Source organism: Carassius auratus, chromosome 19, assembly GCF_003368295.1.
Source record: "Carassius auratus strain Wakin chromosome 19, ASM336829v1, whole genome shotgun sequence".
Taxonomy (NCBI): Eukaryota; Metazoa; Chordata; class Actinopteri; order Cypriniformes; family Cyprinidae; genus Carassius; species Carassius auratus.
In genome coordinates, this window is record NC_039261.1 from 301013 (window position 1) to 321230 (window position 20218).

A 20218-nucleotide genomic window follows, 5' to 3' on the forward strand; every position below is an offset into this window, starting at 1 on the left:
CAGCTCTGATTCTGCCATCACAAAGCAAGAGAGAGATGCATTTCACCAGTATCACAAATATCCAGGCTTACTGCGATAAGTAAACGATGCATTTTGATTGTTTCAGAACAAATCTAAGACACTTTGCTAGCAAATGCAGAAAATAAACTTTCTCTCACACACTTGCTTGACACAGGGCAGATCTCACAAAAGCTGTCAAGCACAATGTACTGACATTTTACCCTAAGATTTATTTATTTATATATATATATATATATATATATATATATGTGTGTGTGTGTGTGTGTGTGTGTACATTGACAAGTGTTAGGAGACAAAAAATAAATAAAAAGACAGTCTCCATTTAAGCAAAATATAATTTCTGTAATTGACATTTTTGTGAGGTCTGTCCTCTATTTCGTGATTATCCATCTGAAATCTGGTTCATCCCAAAGCAGTTGTGTATATTCAGAGATCTTAAAGATGACATTTTACGAAGATGTTTATGATGATGATCATATTTTTCTAAGTATCACATTATATACGGTTAAATCTGATTTGAATTTCTTGATTAAGTTCAAAAGTGAGCGGCGACATTCATTTCTGCTGTTTGAAAAAGAAAAACCTGAGTTAGTTCCAAAAGCAGCTTTCCATTGCAGCTTTTTGATTGGTGCTTGTGTTTCCCTGACAACCTCCCTGACTAATCAGAGCTGTCGGGAGGGAAGGGGGCGTGGCTCATGTCCTCCTCTTCTCCTGTAGTGGAGGCTGTTGATTTCCCCTGAGATCCCGGTGACAACTGCTGTGCTTTGATTGGACAGTTGGCCACCACGTGGGTGATGCTTTGGCAAAAATGGCACTTTTTTGGCTGAGGTGGCAGCTGGCATTCTTTGGCGTGATGATTCGGCCCGCCACAGTTGAAACATCTGGAAGTGGTCAAAGAAAATGTGTGATTTACAGGAAAGAGCACTAGAGGGCGCACAAACATTAAACCATAAACAGCTTTAAACAGTAAGAGCCACTGAGATATCAAGATTTTAAATGTAATTGTTATTGTCCTGCTTTATTTACAGAATGATTCAAAGGAGAATGAGAGTTGTGTACATCTACAGCACTATAGAATCAAACACATTCTCTTTTATGATTCTTAGAATTATAACAAAAAGGTGAGTTAACTGTGATGAATGTGACTGAGCTCTAAAAAGGATGTAAATAAAATGAATGAGTTTATAAAAAGTTATTCACAAATTATGTCGCCAAATCAACAAACAAATGAAATTACATTTAGTATTATAACATTCACAATCCTGTTTACAAAATCACTTACATTTTACAAGATTTTTAAATACTACTACTACTACTACTAGGGGAGACCGGGGATGGTTGTAACACTTTTTTCTTCAGCGCCTAAAATTACCTTTTTCTTTTGGCTACACGTCTAAAACTTCTAGGCAAATTACCCACATGTTTATACTACAAATGGCAACAATTTAAATTAATTCAACTATATCACAGACTTTGTGAGATGATGACAAATACAAGGTGGTCCTTTGTTACAACCTACCCCACTACTGGGGTAGGTTGTAACACATACTGGGGTAAGTTGTAACAGGTAGACAAAATATACAAAAACTAAGGGTACTTCAAGTGATATGCCACAAAAACAGTTTTATTTTAAATGAATGGCTGCAACAATAAATATGTGTGGATATTGGGAGTGTATGAGCATATTGTGTGTTTTTGTGCATGTGTGCCTTTGTGTGTGTGCATGTCTGTACGTGCACATTCATGTGTGTGTGTGTGTGTATGTGTGTGAGAGAGTGTGTATGTGCTCTTGTTTTTGTGACATATCAGGACACAACTTTGTATAATGACATGGGTATGACACAGGTATTACAAGGAGAGGGTGACTTATGAGGACATAACCCATGTCCCCATTTTTCAAAATGCTTATATTTTTTGAGAAAGTAAAAATGCACAAAGTTTCCTGTGAGGGTTAGGATAAGGTGTAGGGTTGGTGTAGGGCGATAATATATACAGTTTGTACAGTATAAAAACCATTACACCTATGGGATGTCACCACTTTTCACAAAACGTGTGTTTGTGTGTGTGTGTGTGTGTGTGGGGTGGGGGGGGGGGGGGGTGAGCAAATTAACAGACGTATGTTTATCCCCACTCCAGAGAATGAACAAATGAAATGCATTCTTTACCAGTCACAATGGTGACAATAAAAAAAAATAAAAAAAATAAAATAAAAAACACTGAAAGTCTGGGGTTCCGCTTCATAAATGTGCCAAACCAATCAGGCCCTGCCATTTTCTTCTCATTTTCTTCTCTGGCTTATGACAAAGTCTCCTCCTGCTCCCTGGCGAAGACCTGGTGTGGACTGTAGTATCCTACATGAGAAAGGTCCCTCAATCCCTGGTCTTTCAGTTCTTTATATTTCTGCCAATATCTGTTCAATGTCACATGGCAGATTCCGTGGGATTTTGCCACTGCCCTAACAGACTTTCCTTTCCTAACTTTCTCTGCTGCTCTTTTTAAAAGACTAGCATCGACTCCAATATCTGTTTTTTCCCAACCAAGTTCTAGGCATTCTGTAGTGTTGTTAAAATCACAAAAATGTTCTTGGTTGTATGTAAGGGGATGGTTGTAACACTTTCAAAACACGTGTTACAACCTACCCCTTCACTGTCACCCATTGTTTAGCAAGCTGTATTAGCATGGTGCTTTGAAATTGGCAGAAGGTTGATACACCATTCTTTACTAGAGAAACTACAGTTTGATCTGATATAACTCATACAACATTATCTACAATGGTAGAAGTACTAAACAAAATATTATCTTGTTATTTTTTTTTACTTTCTAACCTCAGAATTAGATTTTCTGCTGTAGCTTCAGGAGAGATAGCAACAGAGACTGGAAAACCTCCATGTGGTATTGTAAAGGAAGCCTGATGAAACTGAAATTGTCACCTGACTCCTATCTTGTCCCTGATTCATGGAATTGGTAGGGTTACAACTCTCCTCGTGTTACAACCATCCCCGGTCTCCCCTACTAATAATAATACTTCTAGTACTGCATGCATCCTCTTTATTATTTATTTTTAAAATGACACTGAAGTAATGTATTAAAATTTACTTTATATACTCTAATATACTTACATTTACATATAGTGGAGTTGAAATATAAATATAATAAAAGAATATAATAAATGAGTGCAGTATACCATTTACAACTTATTCACAATTTACTTAAATACATTAATACAAACAAAGTAGTTCACATTATTCAAGCTATTTTCCAAGCTGTCTGAAGCTGCTTATGGAACCAGAATGGAAAAAAATAATTATTAGTGACACGATCACCTATAAATATAATGTAATTATAAAAATATTTGTAATATTGTATTAAACTCCACCTCATATATTCATGTGCCATGTACTAAGAGGAGTTTAGTACAATTTCAATGTCATTTAAAAATATAATAAATACTATAATTTTGTGTTAGCGATTAATTTAAGTGAAAGCTTCCTGTGTATTTAAGCCCAGCAGCTCTCGGTCTTGTGGGGGGAGTTATTGATCGGCCGAAGGAAGGGGGTGTGCCATCTCTGTGGCTCTTTGTTTCAATATGCAGCCTGACCTTTGCACTTTGATCCCTGCTCTCTCCTGCCTACCCCCACTGCGCTCCCATACATCACACCTCATGGTTGCCATGGCAGCGTTCACCTCTGACCTTTCTCAGGCACCTACATCTGTTATTAATGAAACGGACAGGATCTGATCCTCCATCAGGAGCCACAGGTCCAGAGAGATGTAATATCAATGATAAACAGTGTTATTTGAGTTGTTGCAAGCACATGTTGAATGTTGTCTCTCACAGAACTGTTATTACTGCAAAAATGCAGCATAAAAAGCATCACTATCATTCATGCACAGCTGTGAAAGCTGCGCTCACTCGGTTCTGGATCCACACTCAAGCAACGTGATTAGATGCAGCTGAGCATTGTGGGAGGACGGTTGGGCACGGGTGACTCTCTGTGAGCATAAATTCTGAGCTATTAGATTTTAAACAACCTATTGATCCAGCAGGTCAGGTCACACAGGGTGGGGGAAGGAAGTGCTCTTCTTTTGGTCAGAACCGGAGATATTGTGCTAAACAATCCAGAAGCAACATCTCAAACATTTACATAGAACCGCAACATCTCATTATAGGTAGTAAATGCGAGGGTATTTAGTTTAGTAATTTACCAACCCCAATAAAATGTTCAGGATTTTAGGAAAAACTCAAGAAAAGGAGAATGAGTCTTATTTTTTCCAACCTATAATCTTCAAGAAATTAATTCAGAAAACAGTGGACTTAAATGGACTTAATTCTCATTAAAATAATGGTTTTATTTTATATGTAGAAGAGTAGGCAAACTTTGAGATGCATCACGTCCTACAGTTGTGTCTTTAATGGCCCACTCTGTCACATGGTTGTATGCACCCTCAATATTTCAATTTATACTCCTACCATACAGGAAAGAAAAGTAACAGTAATTATGGATTTAAAAAAAATGTTGATTATTAGTACATCAACCCCCTTTATCTAAACCTCTGTCAGTCATGTACATCTGCCATGTTTGTGGTTTTTAATAATGCTTTTTATTTGCATTTGTAGTTCAGAACTGAATCCTTCAAAGCACATTGGATTGTGGGCAATAAAAGTATTCGCACTTAAAATCTACCTAAAATAGAAATCCATCCGGGGAATTTTGGCATAATCTTTTCAACATACTATGATTTGGATCAAATCTAAACTCTATTGGGGTTTGACAACACTTCTCAGGACCTACTCATTATCGAAATCATACTCTAGATTTAATACTGTCACATGGAATTGATGTTGACAGTGTTGAATTTATGCAGCCAAGTGCTGATATCTCATAAATCATTATTTAGTTTTGTGCAAACTTCTTACAGCTAAAACTGTAAATTCTACTTCTTGTTACAAGTATTGAAGAACCATCACTTCTACCACAAAAGACTGCCTTTTTAAGTTATCTTCCTGATGTATCCGAATTCCTTAGCATATCCAAAACCTCACAATAACTTGATGTAACAAACTATGGACTCTCTCTTTTCTAGCATTTTAAATTCAGTTGCTCCTTTTACGCTTAAGGAAGGTTAAGGAAAACAGTTTGACACCATGGTAATGAGCATACTCGCACCCTAAAGAGAGCAGCCCGAAAAATGGAGCGCAGCTGGAGCAAAACAAAACTAGAGGTATTTCGTATAGTAACCTATCCTACAGAAAAGCATTAAAAACTGCTAGATCTGATTACTTTTCTTCTCTTTTAGAAGAAAACAAACATAACCCCAGATATTTATTCAATACAGTGGCTAAATTAATGAAAAATAAAGCCTAAACAAGTGTTGACATTTCCCAACATCACAGCAGTAATGACTTTATGAACTACTTTACTTCTAAAATCGATACTATTAGAGATAAAATTGCAACCATTCAGCTGTCAGCTACATTATCACATCAGACAGTGCACTATAGACCCCCTGAGGAACAGTTCCACTCATTCTCTACTATAGGAGAGGTATAGAACTGTATAAACTTGGTTTAAATCATTTAAACCAACAACATGTATGTTAGACCCTATACCATCTCCTAAAAGAGTTGCTTCCAGAAGTCATAGATCCTCTTCTGACTATTAATTCCCAATTGTCATTAGGAAATGTACCAAAAAACCTTCAAACTGGCTGTTATTAAGCCTCTCATTAAAAAAAACAAAACAACAAACACTTGACACCAAAGAACTAGTTAATTATAGACAGATAGCGAATCTCCCTTTTCTGTCCAAGATACCAGAAAAGGTAGCATCCTCACAATTATAAGTGAAGTGAAAGTCGTGTCATTTGCCAAGAAAGGTTACCCATACTCAGAATTGATGCTCTGCATTTAACCCATCCAAGTGTGCACACACACAGCAGTGAGAAGTGAACACACCGGGAACAAACACCTGGAGCAGTGGGCAGCTATATATTCAGTGCCCGGGGAGCAACTGGGAGTTCAGTGCCTTGCTCAAGGGCACTTCAGCCATGGGTATTGAGGGTGGAAGAGAGCACGGTTCATTCCCCCCCAGCACCTCAGTATTTGAATGAGCTCTTGTAACATTATAATCCTCCATGCCCACTCCATTCTCAAAACTCAGGCAATTTGATAATACCTCGAATATCAACTGGGGGCGGCAGATCCTTTTCTTATTTGGGGCCTAAACTCTGGAATAACCTACCTAACATTGTTCAGGAAGCAGACACACTCTATCAGTTTAAATCTAGATTAAAGACCCATCTCTTTAACCTGGCTTACACATAACATACTAACATGCTTCAAATATCCAAATCTGTTAAAGAATTTTTAGGCTGCATTAATTAGGTAAACCGGAACCGGGAACACTTCCCATAACACCCGATGTACTTGCTACATCATTAGAAGAATGGCATCTACGCTAATATTAGTTTCTCTCTTGTTCCGTGGTCCGTAGCCACCAGTGTGTATCCAGACCAGATGGTGGATCAGCACCTAGAATAGACCTCTACAGCCCTGATAGACAATGGAGACCATGGCAACTAGAGCCCCAGATACAGATCCCCTGTAAAGACCTTGTCTCAGACGACCACCGGGACAAGAACTGCTGGTTTCATCTGGTCAGAGGAGAACTGGCCTCCCAACTGAGCCTGGTTTTTCAGTTGCTTTGACGCAATCCTTTTTGTTTAAAGTGGTATATAAATAAAGGTGACTTGGCTTGACATACTTAAGATGGATAGATATGAACATTGGGACACAGACCAAGTTAATCAGATGATAAATTCTGTATAACTTCATGAAGTATTCGTCAATAGAGTAAGAACACAGAATGCTGTAGCTCTGAACAGCACTCACCGATCTCCTTTTGAATGCCGTTTTTGAGTTCCCTTGTGTTTCTTCTCGCTGCCTACACACGGTGTCCCACCTGGTCCCGTCACCCATAAGGACTCCAAACCCTTAGAGGACCTTTTGAAGGTGAACTCCACAGCTTCTCCTTCCTTCAGACTCCGAAAGCCCTCCATATGAAGCTTGCTCTGCAGGGATAAGTTAGACAGTGCTTTAGAAGCTTAATCACATTTATACTGTCTTTATCTATAAATAAACACTTGCATGAATAAAGATTTAACAAATTCATCAACTTAATAGAACTTTACAGCCATTAGTGAAACGAAACAAATAAAGATAATATTAGGAGAGGGACACACAGCAGCACTAGCTGTGAGATACGTATGGATGTGCTACAGCCTGAGAGACAGCAGGTGAACGTCTATGTGTGTGTACGTGTGTGTGTGTGACCCTATTGTGCACCACAGTGATCCTTAGTATGTTTGTGTATTTCAATGTAAGTTAATGACTATGCTATCAAATGTTCACATTATAATTTGTTACAGTTTAATATTCCAAGATGTTGTAATAATCAGTTCCATTACTGTGATGTTAATTCTTTTGTTATTTATATATATATATATATTTTTCTATGTACACTAAACTTTGGCAATATTGTATCTTTACATTCATGCCAATAAAGCAATATTGAATTTATAGACAGATAGATTGATAGAGAGACAGACAGACAGATAGAGAGACAGACAGACAGAGACAATATACAAATAGAAAGACTGACATATAGATAGTTGACAGACAGGCGATATAAAAATAGACAGAAATACAGATAGCAGAACCGCTTTATTTCTTGTACCATTGTTTATCTAAAGAAGGTTTGAAATAATTGGTATTGTGAAGAGCTATACAAAATTTGACTGGATATATTGTAAATAAATTGAAGTGGAGTATCGTAGAGGTGTGGTTTAGTTTGTTGATTGGTGTCAATCTAGTTTAAATAGCAGGAAAACTAAATACATTTTTGACTCTACTCAACAGCAGTCTGATAAAAGTATGTGAATCTCGAGCTGTGAGGAAAAGCCATGCAATCCTTCACGATGCATCTCATCCTCTTTGTGGTGAATATGAGTTTTTACCATTGGGTAGAAGGTACAGGGTACCATTAATACGGTCTGCCAGTATATATCATCCAGTATAGTGCTTTTAATTTTTTTTTTTTTATATATCACAGTCATTTAACATCTATGGAAGCAATTCTGTTGTTGTGAGAGGGATGTTGTTTGATTCTAGTTGCACTGTATTTTTTAATGTGTTGTAACCTGTTGATGTTTGTACTTGTTAATTATTGTTGTTAAGGACAATTAACTAATAATTTATTACAGATTTTTAAAAGTTATATACTAAAAATTCATCAAATATTTTAATAGCACTTTCAAAACACATGCAATACACACCATTTCAAATGGTACAATCATGATGTTAATGCTTAGAATAAATGTACATATAAAATGTAAATGTACAACAATCTACTTATGCTTTCACAAACAATCTAAAACAGTACTTGAATTTTTGTGGTCACAGGTTGTATTTGAGTGCAGTGTCAAAATAAAATAAATAGTTTGAGTTAAAAAAAAAAAAAGTCAGTCTTTTGAATAGACTTGAACACTTTGTTGCCATTAATGGAAGTGCATTAGCATGGTTTAAATCATACTTATATGACCGCCATCAGTTCGTAGCAGTGAATGAAGATGTATCATATCGATCACAAGTGCAGTATAGAGTACCTCAAGGCTCAGTACTAGGGCCGCTACTCTTCACGCTTTATATATTACCCTTGGGAGATATCATCAGGAAACATGGTGTTAGCTTTCACTGCTATGCTGATGATACTCAGCTCTATATTTCTTCACGGCCCGGTGAAACACACAAATTTGAAAAACTAATGGAATGCATAGTCGATATAAAAAACTGGATGACGAGTAATTTCTTACTGCTAAATTCAGAAAAAAACAGAGGTGTTAATTATAGGACCTAAAAACTCTGCATGTACTAACCTAGAACACTGTCTAAGGCTTGATGGTCGCTCTGTAAGTTCTTCGTCATCTGTTAGGAACCTAGGTGTGCTATTTGATCGCAATCTTTCCTTAGAAATCCACGTTTCTAGCATTTGTAAAACTGCATTTTTCCATCTCAAAAATATCTCTAAATTATGGCCTATGCTCTCAATGTCAAATGCAGAAATGTTAATCCATGCATTTATGACCTCAAGGTTAGATTATTGTAATGCTTTATTGGGTGGTTGTTCTGCACGCTTAGTAAACAAACTACAGCTAGTCCAAAATGCAGCAGCAAGAGTTCTTACTAGAACCAGGAAGTATGACCATATTAGCCCGGTCCTGTCAACACTGCACTGGCTCCCTATCAAACATCGTATAGATTTTAAAATATTGCTTTTTACTTATAAAGCCCTGAATGGTTTAGCACCTCAGTATTTGAAGAAGCTCCTTTTACATTATAATCCTCTACGTCCGCTACGTTCTCAAAACTCAGGCAATTTGATAATACCTAGAATATCAAAATCAACTGGGGGCGGCAGATCCTTTTCCTATTTGGCACCTAAACTCTGGAATAACCTACCTAACATTGTTCGGGAGACAGACACGCTCTTGCAGTTTAAATCTAGATTAAAGACCCATCTCTTTAACCTGGCTTACACATAACATACTAATATGCTTTTAATATCCAAATCCGTTAAAGGATTTTTAGGCTGTAATCATTATGTAAACCGGAACCGGGAACACTTCCCATAACACCCAATGTACTTGCTACATCATTAGAAGAATGGCATCTACGCTAATATTTGTCTGTTTCTCTCTTATTCCGAGGTCACCGTAGCCACCAGATCCAGTCTGTGTCCAGATCAGAGGGTCACTGCAGTCACCCGGATCCAGTACATATCCAGGCCAGATGGTGGATCAGCACCTAGAAAAGACCTCTATATTCCTGAAAGACAGCGGAGACCAGGACAACTATAGGCCCAGATACAGATCCCCTGTAAAGACCTTGTCTCAGATGACCACCAGGACAAGACCACAGGAAACAGATGATTCTTCTGCACAATCTGACTTTGCTGCAGCCTGGAATTGATTTCTGGTTTTGTCTGGGATTGTATTTTGTTTAAAGCGCTATATAAATAAAGGTGACTTGACTTGACTTAATGAATGAATGATGCATTTATATAGTGCTTTGCGTGTTGTTGTACACCCAAAGCGCTTTATAATCATGTGGTGGGGGGTCACTCCTCAACCACCACCAGTGTGCAGCGGTCACTTGGATGATGTGACGGCAGCCACAGGACAATGGCACCAGTGCGCTCACCACACAACAGCTACAGGTGGAGAGGAGAGACCCACAGAGCCAAATCAAGTGGTTGAGGATTATTAGGAGGCCATGAATGACAAAGATGAAAGTGCAGTGAATGACATTAATGGGAGGGTCAGATATATGCAAAATAACTCCATCTGTTTAAACCTTACCCGGCTCACCAGTGCTGAGGGTCTGCAGTGGAAAAAGGTGGGGGAAGCTCACATTCCTGAGATACTTGCTCTAGAAGCACATTGAAATGGAGCTTGAGAAAGGATCTACCTTTAAAAACAACCTTCAGCTTGAACTCCTAACAAACAACCACCAAAAATAGGAGACCAAAAATTGGACTAGTTGGTATATTTGTGAGATTGTGCATCAAGCTGACTCCAGCCTTGGTGTTCACAGAACAATCTGCTTTAAGGTTGTGTTGGTCTGCTACCTTAAAATCAAGCCTTGTAATAAAATTGCTTATCTTGTTTAATGAAGTGATAGAGATTTTACCATCTATTACCCCAAATGCATTTCTTTCTTCTGCATAAAACAAAATATATTAAGAATTTTGACTGTTTTCAAAGTAGCTTCCCCATCATTGGTAGCTACTACACCAGGTGAGAAGTCCACAAACATCCACACTTCGGATCTCACACAACTTCAGGTTTAACTGACACCCATCTCTCAGAGGGGGTGGGTCGCTAGGAAAAGCAATTGGGCAAAAGTGCCTCCCAACCCCCTCCAAGGCTTCCTGAAACCATCCAGAGGTCCATCCTTTGACCTTCTCTACCACTTTCCTTCCTCTTTTACTCCAGAGTTTTTTTTTTTTTTTTATGAATGAGGTCAGCTAACAACCCCCTCCCCCAAATATTCCCTCCCTTCCTCCAATCTCTTGGTCTCCATTCCCAACAGGCAGGGTTTCCTCCTGTGGATTTGACAATGACAGCCATTGTCTTTTTAACCTGGTAGGTCCCAAATTATCAATATACTTGATCCACAGAGACTCAGGTCAGCTTGAGTGCTGCTTGATTCCTAGTTATCAAAACCAAACTACTCAAGAATATCCAGAAATCTGCCTCCTAACAAGCCAAGGTCAAATTCATATTGTACTGCACTACAAATGGGTTAATGTATTAATTTTATTTATTATATATATATATATATATATATATATATATATATATATATATGGGTTTTTCCATGATAGCTGAGGTCTTAGGGGCTATTTATCTACCATATAAGCTTTAAAACAGTCAGTCCACAGTAAAGTGCACACAGCCTGCATAAAGTATCTGTAATTTTTCATGAACTGTTGTGATCAGCGGTAAATCTCTACTCGTGCGTGATTTCACATGGAGCAGCATTAACTACACAGAGCCGTTGTTCACTGACAAGCTGCACTTGACATCAGAACTAGTCACCTCCTTCAGTCACTTCCAAGAGCACCGCCCACCATCCCACTCTCCTTATGTCAAACCCCCAGACAATATTGCGTTTGTGCCATTGTTGAGCACTGAGCAACAACAGCACTGAAACATGTCGAAAAGGTTAACTAACCACAAAACCAGATCAGTCAACCTGTAACATTACACTCTCACTCAAAGGATGGCTCAGCGTTACTCTCTGGTCAGAACTATTTTTCCAGCCACCAAAGACCAATTCAAAAATAACCTGCCTGATCTATCTCAACTGCTATTTGTACCCAAAAATACACATGAACTAGATGAAATGGCTGGCAATATGGGCACTATTTTCTCTAATACATTAGAAGCTGTTGCCCCCATCAAATTGAAAAAGGTTAGAGGAAAAACTTACTGTGCCATGGTATAATAGTAATACTCACTCTCCCAAGAAAGTAACTCGTAGTCTTGAACGCAAATGGAGAAAAACTAACTTAGAAGTTTTTAGAACTGCATGGAAAAACAGTATGTCCAGCTATAGACAGGCTCGAAGACTGCTAGGGCAGAGCATATCCACAAACTCAAAAGAAAAAAATAACCAAAACAATCCAAGGTTTTTATTTAGCACAGTGGCTAAATTAACAAATTACCAGACGCCACCTGATTCAAATATTCCACCAACGTTAAATAGTAATGACTTTATGAATTTCTTCACTGATAAAATAGACAACATCAGAAATACAATAACAAATGTAGATTCTACAGCGTCTAAAACTTCAGTTTCATCCATCACACCCAAAGATAAACTGCAGTGATTTACAACTATAGGACAGGAAGAGCTAAATAAACTTATCACTGTATCTAAACCAACAACATGTTTATTAGATCCTGTACCCACTAAATTACTGAAATAGTTGTTACCTGTAGCCGAAGAACCGCTTCTCAATATCATTAACTCGTCGTTATCTTTAGGTCACGTCCCAAAACCATTCAGGCTGGCAGTTATCAAGCCTCTTATTAAGAAACCAAAACTAGATCCTAGTGTACTGGCAAATTATAGGCCTATTTCAAATCTTACATTTATGTTTACATTTTTAGAAAAGTTGTGTCTGCTAAATTAAGCTCTTTCCTGCAAAAAAAAAAATATATGTATGAAGAATTTCAGTCAGGTTTCAGGCCCCACCATAGCACAGAAACTGCACTTGCTAAAATTACAAATGTCCTGCTTCTTGCGTCAGATCAAGGCTGCAACTCATTGCTAGTTTTACTTGATCTTCGTGCTGCATTTAAAATTATAGATCATGACATAGATTGATAACAAAACTATACAGGTATTCAAGGGCAGACTCTAAGATAGTTTAGATCCTAGCTGTCCGATAGCTACCATTTTGTTTATTTAAATGGGGAGTCATCTCATTTATCACCACCAAAATATGGAGTGCCACAAGGATCAGTCCTAGGTCCCCTTCTATTTTCAATATACATGTTGCCCCTTGGTAATATTATTAGAAAGTACGGGATTAGCTTCCACTGTTATGCTGATGATACTCAGCTATATATCTCAACGAGACCAGATGAAACTTCTCAAATATCTAAGCTAACAGAGTGTGTTAAAAATGTAAAAGATTGAATGACCAATAATTTTCTCTTATTAAATGCGGATAAGACAGAGATATTAATTATTGGACCAAAAAAACAGTACACAGAATCTTGTAGACTACAATCTGCAACTAGACGGATGTACTGTTACTTCCTCTACAGTCAGAAATCTGGGTGTTATATTAGACAGCAATTTGTCTTTTGAAAATCATATTTCCCATGTTACAAAATCTGCATTCTTCCATCTTAGAAACATTGCCAAGCTACGAAACATGTTATCTGTTTCTGATGCAGAAAAGCTAGTTCATGCATTTATGACCTCTAGACTGGACTATTGTAATGCACTTCTAGGTGGTTGTCCTGCATCTTCAATAAACAAGCTACAGGTAGTCCAAAATGCAGCAGCTAGAGTCCTTACCAGGTCAAGAAAATGATCATATTACCCCAATTTTACAGTCTCTTCACTGGCTACCTATTAAGTTCCATATCAGTTACAAATTATCATTACTTACATATAAGGCCCTAAATGGTTTAGCTCCTGCATACCCAACTAGCCTTCTACCACGTTACAACCCATCATGCTCCCTAAGGTCACAAAACGCTGGAATTTTGGTAGTTTCTAGAATAGCAAATCCACTAAAGGAGGTAGAGCTTTCTCACATTTGGCTCCTAAACTCTGAAATAGCCTTCCTGATAATGTTCGGGGTTTCAGATGCTTTCTGTTTAAATCTAGATTAAAAACGCATCTCTTTCACCAAGCATTCAAATAATGTATCTCTTAAATTGTGACTGCAGTTGTAGCTGATCAAATGTGCATTCTTATTCTTTAGCTTGGGTTAAACGAATTAATTTTACTTTGTTGGAACAGCGGCTATGCTAATTATGTTTCTATTTGTTTCTCTGTTTTTGCTGGGATCTTCATCCCATGGTTACTAGGATTTACACAAGCTCCAGTCTGGATCCAGAACACCTGAGAAGAGATGATGCTGACTCCCTCAGAGGACCTCAGATGATGCTAACCCTGAATCAACAACAGAACTAACAAATATTACTACACGTGTGATTGCATCATATAATAACTGCTGTTAATAATGTTGATCGTCTGGCTGAATACGTCTTGTATTAATTTTTCTGAAAAATGCTGTCATACGCACAAAAACTGACAATCACCACTTATAAGCTACTACTAAATATTGTAAAGTTAAATATTTTCTGTAAAGTTGCTTTGTAACGATTTGTATTGTAAAAGGCCCTATACAAATAAACTTGAATTGAATTAAATCCTGCCAGCTTACCATACAAATTCACTTCGTAAGATGTTATGTGAACAAACTGTATATTGATTTGCGTGAAACCAGTCCACATGACAAATCACACTTTTTTAATGTATGTGGAAAAATGTGTCACTTAAGTAAATCAACATAAGTTAACATTACTTTCAGTAGTTTTTTTAAAGGTTTAATTCATTTATTCACCATTATTTTGTTCCTAAAGTGTATGACTTTTTGTTATTTTTAGAAATGTATTTTTCTCCATACATTGAAAGTCAATTGGGACCAAAGAAAGTCGTATGCGTTTGGTACGGCTATCCCTGTCCCACACAGTCATCAGTTCAGGGTGTTGATGAAGACTGAACAAGCCATGCTCCGCTGATGTTCCCATTTCAGTTTGACATCCTGTGTGCAGTCAATAAGACTTAGTGTCAAAGTGTGCTAAGCTCTAACACCCTTGGCTCATCCTCCCAGACAGCCACTCTGGAGGAAACCAAAGACCTCTTACTTGGAGAGAGACGGAGAGATCACTCGACACCGTGTGTAGAGCTGCCTGCCCGTAAGATGCTCTAATCTCTGGGTAATTTTACACAATGACCTCAAGTCATGAGGCAGCGGCTCATTTGGCTCAGGGTGATAGGTGATCCACTGTTTGCCGACTTGCTGCTTGTTCTGGAGCAACAGCTTGTTGAATTATTGCTGATTGAGAAGGTTAGTGTTCATGACTGACTGTAGACAGTATTCTGCCCAATGGGGATTTTTAAATATAGAACTTTAGCAGAACAAAGTGACTGCAAATGTTATAATCATTGTGGTTTCATTTTTTGGCCTTTACTGTTCATTTACAAGACAGTATGGCATAGACAGCAAAATCAGAATTAAAGACAAGACAGGACTAGACAAGGAACATGCTGAGATCAGGCTTGAACCTGTGAGCATGTACAGTACACAACACACTGAGAGACAGTTCATACATGAACGACAAGAAATAACATAATTTGAGTGCACCCAACTGCACTGGGGGGTGGGAATGTTTTTTTTTTTTTTTGGTTTCAGGCCAATCATTGCAAGGATTGTGGAAAGACAGACCTGCATTAGTGTACTTAAAATCAAACCCAAGGATACATCCAAACCAAGTGAATAAAGGTAAAGTGGGACCACTGGCAAAATATTACACTGTTGCATTTAAAATATTACCGTTTGTGTCCTTAATATTTTATTAATTTTGCCAACACATGGTGCAGCAGTTTAAATATAATGGCTATATTGTATTATAATTGTATTATAATTTAAAACAGCAGCAATTAAATTGTATATTAATATATACACACACACACTTGAGACTGAAGTTGGGGGGGAATCTAAATTAAAAATCCATGAATTGGCATTCCATGAAATGCTCATAAAATAGTTTGTTAAAATAGTTTAACTTGTTTATTTGCATAAGTATTAAATAAAAAAGGATTAACCTTCTGGCCTCTTCAGATAAATTTAGTTAAAAACATTCCACCAAAAGAAATGTGGAGTTTCCAAAGAACCAAACATATACCGGCATAGTTCAAAAATAAAAACCACAGGACAATATATTGCGTGGTACAATAATAAAAAAATAAAGGTCCCACTTATAAAACAAGCTTTTAAAACGCTAAACAAATTGTCCTAGACCTTCAAGAACGAAAGAAAGAAAAAAAGAGACAATTCTGAATACAGAACCCAACACATGACCAAAACAAAATCACCATACAGCCCAGAACACCGTATAAAGCCTAGAAAAGGTGACTGATGGGAGAAAATAAGAGGTAGGCCATCTCTGCTGAACGAATGAAAAGCCTTTATTAATAAGAATACAAGGATTGATTTAGACCTTAATGTTCGTGCATCTGCACCCCAAACAAAATAATAGCTTTATAAATGGTAGGAAATTATTATAAATGTGGCCTACTGATACTGTAAATATTTTATTTTGAATAGTAGCCTAAACGTTTGTGAATGTCGCATGAGCAATGAGAAAATAAAGCAATGAGATGATCGAGAAAGAGGAAGGCCTTACACAAGCCCGGTTCGTTAAAAACGAAGGCATGATTTGCTCTCTCTCACCTGATGAACGAACACATCCACGGGTGAGTCCAGACAGATGTCCTCTTGATGGGTCATGGACAGAAAGCCGAAGCCCATCCGCACATTAAACCATTTACAGACGCCACTTCCACGAAACGAGCTCGAGTCTTCCTCCTCCTCGGTCTTTGCACAGCCCCCTAGATAAAAGCACACACACACAAACATCAGTCTCACTTAACTGTACAAACAAAAATATCATGCTATCGAAAGTGAAAAAATAAAACATAATAATAATAATAATCTGTGGGCTCTTACGACATGCGTGGAAACGCTCAAAACACGAGTGGATGAAACGCGATATATATTTCCCAAACAAAAATGTGCCTTGTTTTCGTTCAGCAATCATTTTGCACTGTCTGAATTTATAAATCTAAAAGAAAAATGTTTGTTTGGGCTATATAAAAGCGCAAATAAATGCACAATCCGACCAAGGTTATAAAGCGTAAATTCTTCAACAGGTAACTTTTCAGTTTATTTCTTTGCATTTTTTGTAGACTGCAACGAAACACAATCATTATGCCCGTTTCCACAAGAAATGCATTTAAATATCTTAAATTACAAAGCACCAACAAATCTTAGAAATGCACTTTTAAAAATAGGGAATATCGCAGTCAAACCATGAGAAACCATGCTGATTATGTAAATAAGTGATAAATAATTAACCGTATAATGTTTAAAAAAAAAAGAGACAAACTATAGGCTACTTATATATATGGCGCTATATAAGTGCCTCATTGATTCATTAAATTAGGCTACACAAATAAAATAAATTAATACAAATTAAAGTTGATTTATCAGTGGCCTTACCCGTGTAATATTGCTCATAAACTGAGCCCATTTCACCCATCTCGCCCATCAACCTCCAAATAAATCCCGAGTTAAAAAAAAAAAAGCTTCAGACTTTCCTCCACATTTCAAAACTCCATCCAAAACAAACACATAAAAACGAATTTATAACGTCGCCAGAAGAAACGAACTAAGTATAGATTTGGGCTATAGCCTACATTTTAGCGGCAACGACGCGAAATCCCAGGGCTTCTGGGAAGAGCCCTTTGTAAAGAGACCCAAATCTGAAAGACAATGCAGGAGCTCCGTCCCACCCCCTCTTCTTTATCCCCCTCTCTCTTAACTGACCCCCCACGGGAAGATCACCCACGACCTCACCTTCAGCCATGTCTCCAGGATGTCTTCAACCTCGTCTTGCTCCACACCGCATAAGAATTGCGGTGAGAAGATCATTAATTGGGCCCAAGCAGCATAAAACCGTGGTCCTTGTTTATCCCTGAGTGAATCATAAGACAAGGGTCACTGTAGCACCCCGTCAGTTTTAGGTCAAGTCTACGTGATGCTCAACTTCACAGAGCTGATGAATTGCACATTTCCGCGGCGACAGGGTCCAAATTCACCAATGGACCAATCGCAGATGGAGAACATGTAGGGCTTGGGAATAGGAAGTGCCCTCCCCTCTTAAACCCTCAGCATGCTGACACATACACAGTTTAGCAGGTCTATTTATTCATGATTAAGCCCAGTTCTCTTTACAAAATGATATCAAAGTAGCTACTGTAAAAAAAAAAAAAATTAAAATGTGTGGGTGGAAAGTGGTTATCAGAGTGAAGACGCTTCATCAAAACGTGACTTTTACTAAATAGGCCTGCATAAAACGCCATAAATAATGTTAACTAATTTTCAAAATAACATCAGATAGATTACAAATCACAGATAGGCTATTTGTTAGCAGATGCGTCTTAAACGAAGCCTTGAAACAAAACTTTTCTTCCTATGGAGCCCCTTCAGTAGCTCATGATCTTGACGATGTTCACAGATGACAGCAGTTCTGGTTTGGGCTTGGCACACGTGCGCAGTGTCCTATCTCGAGCAGAGAGCACGTGATCAATGAGACACTGAGCCGTGTAAATGTTATTTAATTGATCTCTGACGCCAGCGCATAATGAATATGTAATGCCCGTTTCAAACACCATTCACACTCAGCAATTTACAATGACATATATCTGCAAAAACATCCTGAAACATGGAGGAAAGTTTATTTTAAAACGGTAAAATAAATATTTATTTATTGCTGTTTTGCACATCACTACAATATGACAAATCTTAAATGACACTTATTTTTGGATGCAAAAGATATTCATTTTATATTAAATTAACTGCATATATTTCGCAAATTAAATGTGGATTGCTTATTTCTATTTTCGTTTATTCGTCATTGTATAGTGCTATCTGAGAAGCTCTCACCTGTGCGACTGAGAGGCGGATTCGCCGGAGGCATCTTCAAGACTTGAGATGGGCACTTGTTAAAAATCGTTGGCTGTCTCTTTGTTGATTAATCAACTAATGAGGACTGGTCTCCAGCCTGCGAGAACCTAAAAGTGTCAGTCCAAGTATTGCTCTGCTCGAAGGCACTTTATAGTGTGTGTGCATGAATGAGGAGCAGTGAGTCAGACGGGCTCCTGCTGTGGTTCTGCTCTGATGACTGTGTTAAGATTGTCATGAGGCCCGTCACCCGCAAACACAATTAAAGCCGCATCCACTTCCCAATGAAATATTCATGCAGGATTCTTGGATGCCGTTCATCAGCTTCCCAAACGCACTCCCAACAAGAGCACAGGTTGCTGACTCATGTCAGAGGAAACAGAACAGCACCTGTTAGTCGCGTTAGTCATAAAGCTTCGTCTAATTAAATACATCGAACAGAAGCAGAACTATCTTCATCATGTGCTTCTGTGGGTCACGTGACGCGCTCCTTCAACGCCAATCAAAAGTGCAGCTGGAGCTCTGGCCCTATTACCGCGCATGATCGGGAAAGAAAGAAAGAAAGAAAGAAAGAAAGAAAGAAAGAAAGAAAGAAAGAAAGAAAGAAAGAAAGAAAGAAAGAAAGAAAGAAAGAAAGAAAGAAAGAAAGAAAGAAAGAAAGAAAGAAAGAAAAAGAAGTATACAAATGTATTCATGTGAAATAGTTGCAATATCTAAACATAGCCTATCATACGTTGTCGCATGCACTTTTTAAGTCACGTTACATTCGGCAAATGGTGTCTGGTAAGGCTGTCTAATATTTTCAATTAATCATATTTTGTGTAAACTGCATTAACTTTTTTAAAACAGGGAAATAATAAATAAATAAGAGAAACAAACAAATCTGTTCTTTGGTCACAACAATTATTGAAGAAGATTATTGAAGAACTGCATTGTTGGATGGAGTATTGCAGTGCTTCTGATGTTTTATATATATATGCATGGAAAGCGTGGGCCACACTATTGACAATCATGGTCATAACCCAAAGGGTGATATGTCAGTTCAGTTCTTTCTCAAAGACCTTGGGGAATCGGTGGATAATCAATACTGTGAGAGCAAGTGTGAAACAGTGGAACGGCCAGTCACATCTAGGATCTGATTTCAGGGATCTTGTCTGTGAGTCATGACAGTGAAGGATGAGACTTATCCTCTGACTCACTGTCAGAAACTGGAGTACTAGAGCAATAGAGTTCAACAGTTTCTTTGGCCTATCCTGTATTTCTCACCTATTACACATCTGTTGCAGGATTAGGTTGAATGA

The 20218-nt window shown here is 37.9% G+C and overlaps 1 protein-coding gene across 3 annotated transcripts; it reads right to left on the bottom strand.

The window, feature by feature from the left end:
• Window positions 1–338: 338 nt before the first annotated feature.
• LOC113119081 (protein lin-28 homolog A-like) lies at window positions 339–19359 on the bottom strand. 3 transcript variants are annotated; one of them, XM_026288271.1, is made up of 4 exons: window positions 18900–19359; window positions 16626–16783; window positions 6914–7092; window positions 339–902 (listed from the first exon to the last, which is right to left on the bottom strand). In XM_026288271.1, the coding sequence occupies exons 1-4, from the start codon at window positions 18931–18933 to the stop codon at window positions 680–682; spliced, it is 594 nt and encodes a 197-aa protein (XP_026144056.1). In that variant the 5' UTR covers window positions 18934–19359; the 3' UTR covers window positions 339–679. The 3 variants fall into 3 exon arrangements, with proteins under 3 accessions (XP_026144056.1, XP_026144057.1, XP_026144055.1); XM_026288272.1 differs by lacking the exon at window positions 18900–19359 and adding an exon at window positions 17811–18005; XM_026288270.1 differs by lacking the exon at window positions 18900–19359 and adding an exon at window positions 17454–17733.
• Between the last annotated feature and the right edge of the window lie 859 nt (window positions 19360–20218).

Excerpts from the sequence above, each read along its gene's own strand:
- LOC113119081 (XM_026288270.1), bottom strand. The coding sequence starts at position 17,502 with ATGGGCGAGATGGGTGAAATGGGCTCAGTTTATGAGCAATATTACACG. Across the intron at positions 7,093-16,625 it reads TGGATGTGTTCGTTCATCAG|AGCAAGCTTCATATGGAGGG; the intron begins GTGAGAGAGAGC and ends TTATCCCTGCAG. Across the intron at positions 903-6,913 it reads CGGCATTCAAAAGGAGATCG|ATGTTTCAACTGTGGCGGGC; the intron begins GTGAGTGCTGTT and ends GACCACTTCCAG.